We start from the raw sequence: 14,295 nt of genomic DNA on the forward strand, positions 1-14,295 counted from the left end.
TGCATTGTTATGCCCTCTCTATTTGTCAATTGCCCAACTGTAATTTGTTTACCCAACATGTTATTTATCTTATTGGAGAGACACCACTAGTGAGTTGTGGACCCCGGTCCATTCTTTTACATCTGAAATACAACCTACTGCAATCATTGTTCTCTTTTGTTTTCTGCAAGCAAACATCATTTTCCACACCATACGTTTAATCCTTTGTTTTCAGCAAGCCGGTGAGATTGACAACCTCACTGTTAAGTTGGGACAAAGTAGTTTGATTGTGTTGTGCAGGTTCCACGTTGGCACCGGAATCCCTGGTGTTGCGCCGCACTACACTCCTTCACCAACAACCTTCACGTGATCTTCATCTCCTACTAGTTCGATATAACCTTGGTTTCTTACTGAGGGAAAACTCGCTGCTGTACTCATCATACCTTCCTCTTGGGGTTCCCAACGGACGTGTGCTTTACGTCACAAGCACTGCCCTGGGCGACCTCGTGTCGCGGAAGAAGCCCTAGATCGCCTCCACTCATCGGCGAGAGATGGGGGGGGGGGATGGTGCAGGCCATGGGCCTGGCCGCCGCCCACCACCAGCCCTTGCCGGTGTGCTACGGGGGAGAGCCTACAGGAGAGGGGTCCGCAGCGTAGAGCCGCCGCCGCCCATCACCCGCGCCGGCCGATACGCCGTTTGCGTCGAGGAGGAGATCCCGTCCGCCGCCACCCACGTCGACGAGGAAGGGCCCCCGCCACGCCCCGTGGGTCGTTGCCCCGGCGGCGCTATCGACGGCGGCGGCGGTTAGGGTTGGGGTGGGGGTCGGGAGAGGAGAGGGGGTCGGGAGAGGAGATAGTATGTGATTTAAGAATTTTTTTATTTAATGCATTTTTTATTTAATTTCAGAAATAGTATGTGATTTAAGAAATTTTGTTCTGGAAATTTCCAAAAAATAATACAGCCTCAGCGTCGTATTATTAAATTTTCAGAAAATGTATTATTTCTGAAATTTAATACAAAAAATGTACAGTATTATTTTAAAAAATTAGCCCTGATATGACCCGTCCATCTCGTGGTATCTTCATGTTTCCCTCAGACCCATTATTATCGTGGTATCTCGCGTCGCGTACCCGCAGACCGCAGCCCAGCAACCAACCCCGCAGGTCTACACATCTCGGACGTTCTTCTCCTCCACAGCAGCTCCGCTCGCGACGCGGCGGCGGTCACCTCCCGACCAAGAGACGATAAATCGGGGAGACGAGAAGAGAAAATACCACAAGCTAAATCACCTCACGAAACTCAGGTCAGCAGCTCCCCCATCTCCTTCCGCGATCTGCACCAGCTAGAAGAACTCGGATCCTTGTCTTGTCGGATCTGGCTTCGCTCCGCAAAGTAGATCATCCCTCGCTTAATCGGAGCGATTGTTTCGCCGACCCGGTCTCTAGTTTTAGTGTAGCCGTTTGACGCTCTAATCGTGACTGGGGAACCGAATAGTTTCTGGAAGTTTGGTTTTTCCAAGGAAACGAATCAAAGAAATCGGCTTTGTTTCCATTTGTGCTGCTGATACTCTCTGCATGATGAAATGCCAGAGCACCTTCAGGCCGCAGAACTGGGGGCATTACCGGAGCCTCATTTCTTAAATTGGCTGGATTCAATTAGTAGTATCTTGTTAAATGCTCCAATGTTGCACAAAACCAGTGGCTCACCCTAATGTTCACACGAAACTTTGAGAGAATCCTCGTGAGAAGCTGCTTAATGAGTAATGCTGGCAAATGGGGGAAGGATCCCTCTCTTGGCTATATGCTCTTAGGTAGATTGAAACCTCTCAAGCAATTTTTTCATGCACAATAAAGATATCACCTCCATTTCCAAAAAAAGATATCATCTAGCTTAGTCAGAACGCTTCACCTGCGAGGCTACGACTTGAACCTAGGTGGGCAAGCTCACCACCGAGAGCGCTAGCCACCAAGCTCGCGCTTCATTCTCGGAAGTTGTTTAATGAATGAATATGTAATTATAAGTTTATACTTCATAACACACTGAGATGTGCTGGTTCCAGAGGTCGAACGGACTACTTCACTCCTCTTTTAGCTTTTGCACTTTTACTTCAAGTGCATTCAGTTCCTTTTTTTCGAACAGGAGGTTAGAACTCCTGACCTCTATATCAATGTGATGCACATAACCTTCTTTATTAAAGTTGATGCAAGAAAACAAGAGTAATTACATCAACAAGAAGAGTACTTCATCCAGATCAGTTTAACAGGCGTGCATGTAGTTTAAGAAACTACTTTGACCATTATTTTGGTCAATAAAATATGAATTATATGTCACAAAAATTATATCATTAGAAACCTTTTTTTGAATACGAATCTAATAGTATATGGTTTTTTAGACATATAATTTATATCTTGTTGACCAAATTAATGATTAAATTTTGTCTTAAACTGTGTGCGCGTGTTAAACTGTACCGAGAGGGAGTACAAAGATTGCTGAATTACACCATAAGTAGCAGGTCTTTGTAAATTCATCTTTAATTCTCTTGCAGATATCAAGTTGAAGCCGGCTTCTCCATAACCATAAAGTATTGTTCCTTCTCTCAACTGGATTATCGGTAACTCGAGTTGTTCATATGAGACCACTGCCTGTTTGTTGCATTTCTGTTTTGTGATTATTCGATATCTACTGCTTCAGTGCGGGAGAAGGATGCCTGCTGGGAGTATGGCGACAAACTGGATGGGAACAGGGTCAGGTGCAGATTCTGCCACAAGGTTATAAATGGTGGAATAAGCAGGTTCAAGTTTCATCTGTCTCAAATTCCAAGCAAAGGTGTCAACCCTTGCATCAGGGTGACTGATGATGTCAGGGCAAAGGTGATTGCTCTCATAGAAGCCAAGGAATCACAGAGGGAGCTCGAGCTACTCAAGAGGAAACGTGTAGCTGAATTGTCGGTGCTTCCAAAAGAACACGGGAGCTTTCGTCTCAGCCTTCATCTCCAGGGCCTTCTACTTCGCCTGCTATTATTCCTGCAGTTGAGCCTACTCAGCTCCTTGGTCTTGAAGTGCCTGCTCTGGTGCCGAGATTATCTGGTGCTGCAATCAAGCCGCGTCAGGCTCCAGGGTTGGAAGCAGAACGGTGCATAGCCGAGTTCTTTTTCGAGAATAAGTTGGACTATAGTATCGCAGATTCCATTTCATGCAAGCATATGCTGGACACACTTGTTGGACAGGGATTCCGAGGGCCTTCAGCAGATGTCTTGAGGACAGAGTGGCTTCCCAAGCTTAAGTCTGAGATTTTGCAGAGAACGGAGGAGATCGAAAAGGATTGGGTGACTACAGGCTGTACTATATTAGCTGATTCGTGGACTGACAACAAACTGAAAGCCCTGATCAACTTCTCTGTGTCGTCTCCGCTAGGGACGTTCTTCCTCAAAACAGTAGATGCCTCTCCACACATCAAAAATCACAGAGGGTTGTACGATCTCTTTGATGAAGTGATTCAGGAAGTTGGTCCAGGCAATGTTGTTCAGATTATCAGTGATAGGAATATAAACTACGGCAATATAGATAAGCTCATCATGCAGAACTACAACACCATATTTTGGTCTCCCTGCGCTTCTTTTTGTGTAAACTCAATGTTGGATGAATTCTCCAAGATTGATTGGGTTAACCAATGCATCTGTCAAGCACAAACAATCACAAGATTTGTCTACAACAACAATTGGGTTCTTGATCTTATGAGGAAGTGCATGGAAGGGCAGGAGCTTGTTTGCTCTGGGATTACAAAGTCTGTTTCAGACTTCCTCACTCTGCAATCACTGCTGAGGCACAGATCAAAGCTGAAGCAAATGTTTCACAGCCCTGAATATGTATCTTCTTCATATGCAAATAGATCCCTAAGTATTTCCTGCGTTGAGATCCTCAATGATGATGAGTTATGGCGAGCAGTTGAAGAGATAGCGGCTGTTTCAGAACCTCTGTTGAGAGTCATGAGGGATGTCTCAGGAGGCAAGGCAGCTATTGGTTATATATATGAGTCTATGACAAAGGTGATGGACTCAATTAGAACATACTATATAATGGATGAAGGCAAATGCAAGTCATTTCTGGATATTGTGGAGCAAAAATGGCAAGTAGAGCTGCATTCGCCTCTTCATTCAGCAGCTGCTTTCCTGAACCCAAGCATCCAGTATAATCCAGACATCAAATTTTTATCTACTATCAAAGAGGAGTTCTACAATGTCCTGGATAAAGTGCTTACAGCCCCAGACCAAAGGCATGGTATCACTCTGGAACTGCATGCTTTCAGCAAGACACAAGGAATGTTTGCCTCTAACATTGCTAAAGAGGCCCGCAACAACACCTCCCCAGGTTTCTCCCTTGTGCTAAATTTTGCACTTCAAATATTGGCGGAGTGGCTCTGCATTTTGAGGCCTTAAGCCCTAGCTACATTAACATCAGCGCATTGACACTTTCAATTTAATGATCTTAATTGAAGTGTTGCAAAGTCAGCTTATCTTCTGTGCACAATGGCTCTGTTATTTTTTTTCTTTCACTGGGTGTGTTGTTTCTTTTGCCAAAATTTCTGGTTGATTCTAGTTACATTTTTGCTCAGGTATTTGGTGGGAGCAATACGGTGATTCAGCGCCAGCATTACAACACGTTGCTGTCAGAATAGCGAGTCAGGTCTGCAGCACCCTGACCTTCCAAAGGGACTGGAGCATCATCCTTCAGAGCCACTGCGAAAAACGCAACAAGTTAGACAAGGAGGCATTGGCCGACCAAGCGTATGTGCACTACAATCTCACGCTCCACTCCGAGTCCAGAATGGCTACGAAGAAGAAAGTGGACGGGGATCCGATCGCTCTGGACCATATCGACATGACCTCGCCGTGGGTCGAGGATTCGGATAGCCCAAACTTCACCCAGTGGCTGGACAGGTTCCCATCAGCCTTGGATGGTGGAGACCTGAACACCAGGCAGTTTGGTGGATCCATCTTTGGCACTAACGATAATCTTTTCAATTTATGACAGTTTTCAGTCTGAAGTCTGACAGTTTGCTGGTTTTGTTGTACAAGTGCTCACTGTATGTCTTCTGATCTTTATGTAGTTCAATCCTCCATAGACTAGGTTCTAGATTTATATCAAGGTGAACCATATCCGTTACTCATATTTAGGCTTAAACATATCAACCTGGAGTATGAATGATGATTCTGAAAATTATGTGGCCATTTTTTCTCTGAAAAGATGTTCTGTTCATGCTTCTGCGATTTGATATTGATCGTAGCTTCCGAATATACAATATCCACCATGGACTATGGATTTGAGAATTTGGTAGACATTTAATTTTTGTGAGCAATCATAGGAAATATGTTTTGTTAGCAACTGCTGCTCCTTCACCATCATTTTGAATTACTATGAGTATATTCATGAAAACAAATTATAGAAGATTGAAATACTCCGTAGAAAGAGGATAAGGTAAACCAACGACAGAAGAGTAGCCATGTGTCTTTGTCGAGGTTCATTATCAACTCATCAATATCCACCAATAATTTAATGTTGAATCCTTCAAATATCATAAGGAGTACATGATACACGTTGCCTTGATCTTATCCGTTCCCAACATTAAATAAGACAAGCAAACCCAACGGCCAACGCTATCTGTCTATAAAGATGACGTTAAAAGGCAGGCAGATCGCACAGTAGCATCGCCACCAACGCACGCAAGAAAAAATCCTCCAGCTTTCGGTACATCACAGGGAGCAGGACATGGAAGGGAGCAGCGCTCGGACGCCGGAGATCACCATCGTCCCGGCACCTAGGCCGGCAGCGGGCGGCGGCGCCGTCGACGCGGTGAAGGCGGCGAGCAAGGAGCCTATCAGCCCAGGATCACCTTCCCAGGTGGCTGCCGGCCGCCGCAAGGAGAACCAGGGCGTCGTCTCCCTGCCCGGCTGGAAGCTCGACTCCCTCTGCAAGGAGTCCGGCCCGTCGCCGCTCATGATGGCGCGCTTCCCCTATTTCTGAACCCAAGCGCCGTATTGTCATACTGTATCTACTAGTGTGAGCAAATCTTAGATGCTCACCAGGCGGCGTCTGTCCGGTTGCTTGAACTTATTTTGCACTAATATAGTATGTGTGTAAGTTGGTCTCGGAGCTTGTGTGTATGATCGTGTGGATTTGTGTATATATACGATCGTGTGGATTTGATAGCAACGACTTGAATGGTTTCCTACGTCGCTACCGAAATTCCGGAATCTGACCTTGAACCTGCTTTCCGCATCTTTTCTAGCTGCACGTGAGGCCGTTCACATGATTCTAGTGTCCTAGGGTTCTAACTGATGATCGAAGAGCGCGTTTTCCTATTTAGGATCGAGGTTTGATCCAATGATTGCCGTCTTGGAGGAGTCTCCATCGACAAGATCCACTGTCTTTGTAGCATCTGCATCTTTGAAGGTTGGGACGGAGGAGGAAATTGGATCCTTACTTGGAGGCATCTCGAACGGATCCGTCTTGCTCCTTATGTCCTGCAGTTCTTCTCCGAAGAGAACATACTCAGCAAAGGTGGCTTCACCCTTTTCACATTGATGAGCCTTTCTGAACTGCCATGGATAGTAATGGTACCGTTGGGTCCTAACATCTTCAGCTTGTTGTAGATGTAGCATGATTTCGCATGGAACTTGTGATAGATATGTTTGCCAAAAAATACATAGTATGAGCTCTTGAATGACACAACTTCAAAGGTGTTTCACTCTCGGCGGTAATTGTTTACATCGTTGAAGGCCACTGGAAGTGTGATGATGCGCAAATTTGTCTTTCTACTCGGAACCATGCCATGGAATACGGTGGTGTTTGTGTTTCAGCTGGAAGTTCATCTTTTCCATAGTCTCAATGTACATGATATTGAGGCCACTTCCACCATTTAGGAGGAATTCGGTGAACTCGTATCCGTGTATCAACTAATTCACGACCATGGCATTGCATCCAGGCAAACCCAACTGAGGATGGTCAGATTGGTCCCACGTGAATTGTTTTTCAGACCACAAGACGTATTGAGGAACTTTTTGGACAATAGCATTAAGAGTGTGAAGAGCGGTTCTCTTTGCCTTTGCTGTCAAGCTCCAAGGAAAGTGTGGAAGATGCCGGAGCTCTTCTTCTCAAAGGTTTTTTTTTTTTGGATTTGGCCCCATCATCGGGTTTTAGATCAGGCTTGGGGTCATCCTGTTCCATGTCATTTGATTCCTTGGATTCTTCTTTCTGCTTTTCTTCTTTCCCTCGTGACCTGTTATATCTAGCGCGCTTGTATCCAACCTCTGGATCCGCGTTCAGGTCATTGAGGAATCTCCAATTACATCGGTATGTGCGGACTTGCCATTGGCATCTAAAACGATCTAGATATGGCATGTCCCTCTACTCTTCATATGTAGTCGGAGGACGGGGTGCTGCCGGCGTGACCTCGTCACTGTGTTGCTGGTCCTGGCCGCTTCCGGCTCCGGGTCTGTGATGTCTGCCTTTGCCTTGTCCTTGGAAGGTTATGACAACCATGTCAGAACCTTGCTTCTCCTTACCCGGATTCTTGCACTCCTCGCCAGGTGATGCTGTCCAGGACTGGCGCGTGGTTGACGAGGGAGGAAATCCCTGTTGTGTAGCTTTCTGGTCCCCGGCAACGGCGCCAGAAAATAGCTTGATGTCTACGTTCCCCCTCCTTTCCTGTAGACAGTGTTGGGCCTCCAAGAGCAGAGGTTTGTAGAACAGCAGCTAGTTTTCCCTTAAGTGGATCACCCAAGGTTTATCGAACTCAGGGAGGAAGAGGTCAAAGATATCCCTCTCATGCAACCCTGCAACCACAAAGCAAGAAGTCTCTTGTGTCCCCAACACACCTAATAGGTGCACTAGTTCGGCGAAGAGATAGTGAAATACAGGTGGTATGAATAAGTATGAGCAGTAGCAACGGTGCCAGAAAATAACTTGCTGGCGTGTAGTTGATGGTGGTAGTATTGCAGCGGTAGTAACACGGTAAAACGATAAACAAGCAGTAGTAACGCAGCGGTATTTAGGAACAAGGCCTAGGGATTAGACTTTCACTAGTGGACACTCTCAACATTGATCACATAACGAGAATAGATAAATGCATACTCTACACTTTTGTTGGATGATGAACACATTGCGTAGGATTACACGAACCCTCAATGCCGGAGTTAACAAGCTCCACAATTAATGTTCATATTTTAGTAACCTTATAGTGTAAGATAGATCAAAAGACTAAACCAAGTACTAACATAGCATGCACACTTGTCACCTTCATGCATATGTAGGAGGAATAGATCACATCAATACTATCATAGCAATAGTTAACTTCATAATCTACAAGAGATCATGATCATAGCATAAACCAAGTACTAACACGGATGCACACACTTGTCACCATTACATCGTGCGGGAGGAATAGAACTACTTTAATAACATTGCTAGAGTAGCACATAGATAAATTATGATACAAATACATTGCAATCATAAAGAGATATAAATAAGCACCTCACTATGCCATTCAACGAGTGAATAAGTATTCCGTGAAATATAGCCTAAGAGACCCACACGGTGCACACACTCTGTCACCTTTACACACGTGGGACAAGGAGTCTCCGGAGATCACATAAGTAAAATTCACTTGACTAGCATAATGACATCTAGATTACAAGCATCATCATATGAATCTCAATCATGTAAGGCAGCTCATGAGATTATTGTATTGAAGTACATAGGAGAGAGATGAACCACATAGCTACCGGTACAGCCCCGAGCCTCGATGGAGAACTACTCCCTCCTCATGGGAGCAGCAGCGGTGATGAAGATGGCGGTGAAGATGGCAGCGGTGTCGATGGAGAAGCCTTCCGGGGCACTTCCCCGTTCCGGCGGCGTGCGGGAACGGAGACTCTGTCCCCCGGATCTTGGCTTCGCGATGGCGGCGGCTCCGGAAGGTTTACGTGGGTTTCGTCGAACGTCTCGGGGTTTTCGCGACGGAGGCTTTATATAGGCGAAGAGGCGGCGCGGGAGGGCTTACGGGGGGCCCACACCATAGGGCGGCGCGGCCCCTCCGGCCGCGCCGAGTGTGGTGTGGGGCCCCCGGGGCTCCCTCTCGGCGGCTCTCGGTCTCGGGTGTTACGGATGGTTCGGGAAAAATAGGAACTCGGGCGTTGATTTCGTCCGATTCAGAGAATATTTCGTTACTAGGATTTACGAAACCAAAAACAGCAGAAAACAGGAAGCGGCACTTCGGCATCTTGTTAATAGGTTAGTTCCGAGAAAATGCACGAATATGACATAAAGTGTGCATAAAACATGTAGATAACATCAATAATGTGGCATGGAACATAAGAAATTATCGATACGTCGGAGACGTATCAGCATCCCCAAGCTTAGTTCTGCTCGTCCCGAGCGGGTAAAACGATAACAAAGATAATTTACTGGAGTGACATGCCATCATAATCTTGATCGTACTATTTGTAAAGCATATGTAGTGAATGCAGCGATCAAAACAATGTATATGACATGAGTAAACAAGTGAATCATAAAGCAAAGACTTTTCATGAATAGCACTTCAAGACAAGCATCAATAAGTCTTGCATAAGAGTTAACTCATAAAGCAATAATTCAAAGTAAAGGCATTGAAGCAACACAAAAGAAGATTAAGTTTCAGCGGTTGCTTTCAACTTGTAACATGTATATCTCATGGATATTGTCAACATAGAGTAATATAATAAGTGCAATAAGCAAGTATGTAGGAATCAATGCACAGTTCACACAAGTGTTTGCTTCTTGAGGTGGAGAGAAATAGGTGAACCGACTCAACATTGAAAGTAAAAGAATGGTCCTCCATAGAGGAAAAGCATCGATTGCTATATTTGTGCTAGAGCTTTGATTTTGAAAACATGAAACAATTTTGTCAACGGTAGTAATAAAGCATATGTATCATGTAAATTATATCTTACAAGTTGCAAGCCTCATGCATAGTGTACTAATAGTGCCCGCACCTTGTCCTAATTAGCTTGGACTACCGGATCATCACAATGCACATGTTTCTGTAGGATAACGTTGCATAGAAAACAAAAATTTTCCTACCGCGAACACGCAATCCAAGCCAAGATGCAATCTAGAAGACGGTAGCAACGAGGGGGTATCGAGTCTCACCCTTGAAGAGATTCCAAAGCCTACAAGATGAGGCTCTTGTTGCTGCGGTAGACGATCACTTGCCGCTTGCAAAAGCGCGTAGAAGATCTTGATCACGATCGGTTCCGGCGCCACGAACGGGCAGCACCTCCGTACTCGGTCACACGTTCGGTTGTTGATGAAGACGACGTCCACCTCCCCGTTCCGGCGGGCAGCGGAAGTAGTAGCTCCTCTTGAATCCGACAGCACGACGGCGTGGTGTCGGTGGCGGTGTAGAAGTCCGGCGGAGCTTCGCTAAGCTATGCGGGCAATATGGAGTGGAGGAGCAAAGCTAGGGTTTGGGAGGGGTGGCCGGCCACTCTATGGGGGGCGGCCAGCTTGTGGTCTTAGGGTGGCCGGCCCCTCCCTTGGCCCCTCATTATATAGGTGGATCCCAAGTGTTGGTGTCCAAGTCTTCGAATAAGACCCGAAACCAAAACCTTCCATAGGAGGGGAAACCTAGCCCAACTAGGACTCCCACCCAAAGGTGGGATTCCCACCTCCCATGTGGGGGGTGGCCGGCCCCCTATGGTGGAGTCCACTTGGGACTCCACCCCCACTAGGGCTGGCCGGCCATGGAGGTGGAGTCCCTTGTGGACTCCACCTTCCTTGGTGGTTTCTTCCGGACTTTTCTAGAACCTTCTAGAACCTTCCATAGAACCTTCCGCGACATTTTATTTCACATAAAATGACATCCTATATATGAATCTTATTCTCCGGACCATTCCGGAACTCCTCGTGATGTCCGGGATCTCATCCGGGACTCCGAACAAATATTCGAACTCCATTCCATAATTCAAGTGCTACCATTTCAACATCCAACTTTAAGTGTGTCACCCTACGGTTCGAGAACTATGTGGACATGGTTGAGTACTCACTCCGACCAATAACCAATAGCGGGATCTGGAGATCCATAATGGCTCCCACATATTCAACGATGACTTTAGTGATCGAATGAACCATTCACATAAATTACCAATTCCCTTTGTCTCGCGATATTTTACTTGTCCGAGGTTTGATCTTCGGTATCACTCTATACCTTGTTCAACCTCGTCTCCGACAAGTACTCTTTACTCGTACCGTGGTATGTGGTCTCTTATGAACTCATTCATATGCTTGCAAGACATTAGACGACATTCCACCGAGAGGGCCCGAGTATATCTATCAGTCATCGGGATGGACAAATCCCACTTGTTGATCCATATGCCTCAACTCATACTTTCCGGATACTTAATCCCACCTTTATAGCCACCCATTTACGCGGTGGTGTTTGGTGTAATCAAAGTACCTTTCCGGTATAAGTGATTTACATGATCTCATGGTCATAAGGACTAGGTAACTATGTATCGAAAGCTTATAGCAAATAACTTAATGACGAGATCTTATGCTACGCTTAATTGGGTGTGTCCATTACATCATTCACACAATGACATAACCTTGTTATTAATAACATCCAATGTTCATGATAATGAAACTAATCATCCATTAATCAACAAGCTAGTTTAAGAGGCATACTAGGGACTTCTTGTTTGTCTACATATCACACATGTACTAATGTTTCGGTTAATACAATTCTAGCATGATATATAAACATTTATCATAAACATAAAGATATAAATAATAACCACTTTATTATTGCCTCTAGGGCATATCTCCTTCGAGTCTCCCACTTGCACTAGAGTCAATAATCTAGATTACATTGTAATATACCTAACACCCATGGCATTTTGGTGTTGGTCATGCTTTGCCCTAGGGAGAGCTTTAGTCAACGGATCTGCTACATTCGGATCGGTGTGTACTTTGCAAATCTTTACTTCTCCATCTTCGATGTACTCGCGAATCGAGTGGTAACGCAGCTTGATATGCTTCGGCCTCTTGTGTGACCTTGGCTCTTGTGCATTGGCGATGGCACCCATGTTATCACGAGTAAATGATTAATGGGTCCAATGCACTAGGAACCACACCGAGCTCTACAATGAACCTCTTCATCCATACCGCTTCGATGAAGCCTGCGAAGCCGCTATGTACTCGATTCCGTTGAAGACTTCGCCACCGTGCACTTGCTTCGAGCTTGCCCGACTTCTGCAGCACCATTCAATATAAACACGTACCCGGATTGTGACTTAGAGTCATCGGGATCGGTGTTCCAACTTGCATCGGTGTAACTTGTTACAACGAGCTCTTGGTCACCTCCATAACAAAGAAACATATCCTTAGTTCTTTTCAAGTACTTCGGGATATTCTTGACCGCTGTCCGAGTGTTCCATTCCTGGATCACTTTGATATCTGCTAGTCAAACTAACGGCATGTGCTATATCCGGTCTTGTACATAGCATGGCATACATGATAGATCCTACTTGCCGAGGCATAGGGGATGTTACTCATCCTTTCTCTTTCTTACTGCAGTAGCCGGTCCTTGAGTTTTACTCAATACCTTGCCTAGTAACATAGGTAAGAACCCTTTCTTACTTTCGTCCATTCTAAACTTCTTTAGAATCTTGTCCAGATATGTACTCTGTGATAGCCCTATTAGGCGTCTTGATCTATCTCTATAAATCTTGATGCCTAATATATACGATGCTTCACCAAGGTCTTTCATTGAAAAACTATTATTCAAATAACCCTTAACATCTGCTTAATAGTTCTATATCATTCCCGATCAATAATATGTCATCTACATATAATATCGGGAATGCTACGGAGCTCCCACTCACTTTCTTGTAAATACGGGCCTCTCCATGACACTTGTATAAACCCGAAGTCTTTGATCACCTTATCAAAGCGTCGGTTCCAACTTCTTGATGCTTGCTTCAGTCCATAGATTGAACGCTGAAGTTTGCATACTTTGTCGGCATTTTTAGGATCGACAAAACCTTTGGGTTGTACCATATACAACTCTTCCTCAATGTCTCCATTAAGGAACGCCGTTTTGACATCCATACTGCCAAATCTCATAATCGAAAAATGCAGCTATTGCTAAGAAAATCCTCACAGATTTTAGCTTCGCTACGAGGTGAGAAAGTCTCATCGTAGTCAACTCCTTGAATTTGTCGGAAACCCTTTGCGACAAGTCGAGCTTTATAGACGAGTAATATTACCATCGGCATCTGTTTTTCTCTTGAAGATCCATTTATTCTCGACAGCCTTTCGGCTATCGGGTAAGTCTACCAAAGTCCATACTTTGTTATCATACATGGATCCCATTTCGGATTTCATGGCTTCTTGCCATTTGTTGGAATACTGGGCTCATCATCGCTTCTTCATACGTCGCGGGGTCCTCATCATTGTTATCTACAATCATGACATTTAGACAAGGATCATACCAATCAGGAGTGGCACGTTCCCTTGTCGATCTGCGAGGTTCGGTAGTTTCCTCGTTCGAAGTTTCATGATCATTATCATTAGCTTCCTCTGTTGCCGGTGTAGGCGGTACAGGTACAACTTCCGGTCCTGCGCTACTCTGATCAACGAGTATAGATTCATCAATCTCATCGAGTTCTACTTTTCTTCCAGTCACTTCTTTAGTGAGAAATTCTTTCTCAAGAAAGGTTCCGTTCTTAGCAACAAAGATTTTGCCTTCGGATCTGTGATAGAAAGTGTACCCTATAGTTTCCTTAGGGTAACCTATGAAGACGCATTTCTCCGCTTTGGGTTCTAGCTTGTCCGGTTGTAACTTCTTTACATAGGCTTCGCAACCCCAAACTTTCGAGAACGACGAGCTTAGGTTTCTTATTAAACCATAATTCATACGGTGTCGTTTCTACGGATTTTGATGGTGCTCTATTTAAAGTGAATGCGGCTGTCTCTAATGCATAACTCCAAAATGATAACGGCAAATCAGTAAGAGACATCATACTACGAACCATATCTAAGAGAGTTCGATTACGACGTTCGGACACACCGTTTCGTTGAGGTGTTCCCGGCGGTGTCAATTGTGAAAGTATTCCGCATTTCTTTAAATGCATGCCAAACTCATAACTCAGATATTCACCTCCACGATCAGATCGTAGAAATTTGATCTTCTTGTTACGTTGATTTTCTACTTCACTTTGAAATTCCTTAAACTTCTCGAAAGTTTCGGATTTATGTTTCATGAAATAGATATACCCATATCTA

General features: G+C 44.9%; 2 protein-coding genes and 1 long non-coding RNA gene across 3 annotated transcripts; all 3 read left to right on the forward strand.

Moving 5' to 3' along the window:
• The first annotated feature begins 1,144 nt into the window (after window positions 1–1,144).
• On the forward strand, window positions 1,145–2,934 carry LOC124666894. Its single transcript, XR_006991076.1, has 3 exons — window positions 1,145–1,283; window positions 2,526–2,561; window positions 2,672–2,934. It is a non-coding gene; the product is annotated as an uncharacterized LOC124666894 (long non-coding RNA).
• A 248-nt stretch (window positions 2,935–3,182) lies between these two features.
• LOC124663922 lies at window positions 3,183–5,196 on the forward strand. Its single transcript, XM_047201552.1, has 2 exons — window positions 3,183–4,347; window positions 4,592–5,196. The coding sequence occupies exons 1-2, from the start codon at window positions 3,183–3,185 to the stop codon at window positions 5,005–5,007; spliced, it is 1,581 nt and encodes a 526-aa protein (XP_047057508.1). The 3' UTR covers window positions 5,008–5,196.
• A 534-nt stretch (window positions 5,197–5,730) lies between these two features.
• Window positions 5,731–6,189, forward strand: LOC124661294. The gene has a single exon (XM_047199160.1). The coding sequence runs from the start codon at window positions 5,746–5,748 to the stop codon at window positions 5,998–6,000; it is 255 nt and encodes an 84-aa protein (XP_047055116.1). The 5' UTR covers window positions 5,731–5,745; the 3' UTR covers window positions 6,001–6,189.
• The last annotated feature ends 8,106 nt before the right edge of the window (window positions 6,190–14,295 follow it).

This window comes from Lolium rigidum, chromosome 6 (genome assembly GCF_022539505.1).
Source record: "Lolium rigidum isolate FL_2022 chromosome 6, APGP_CSIRO_Lrig_0.1, whole genome shotgun sequence".
Taxonomy (NCBI): domain Eukaryota; kingdom Viridiplantae; phylum Streptophyta; class Magnoliopsida; order Poales; family Poaceae; genus Lolium; species Lolium rigidum.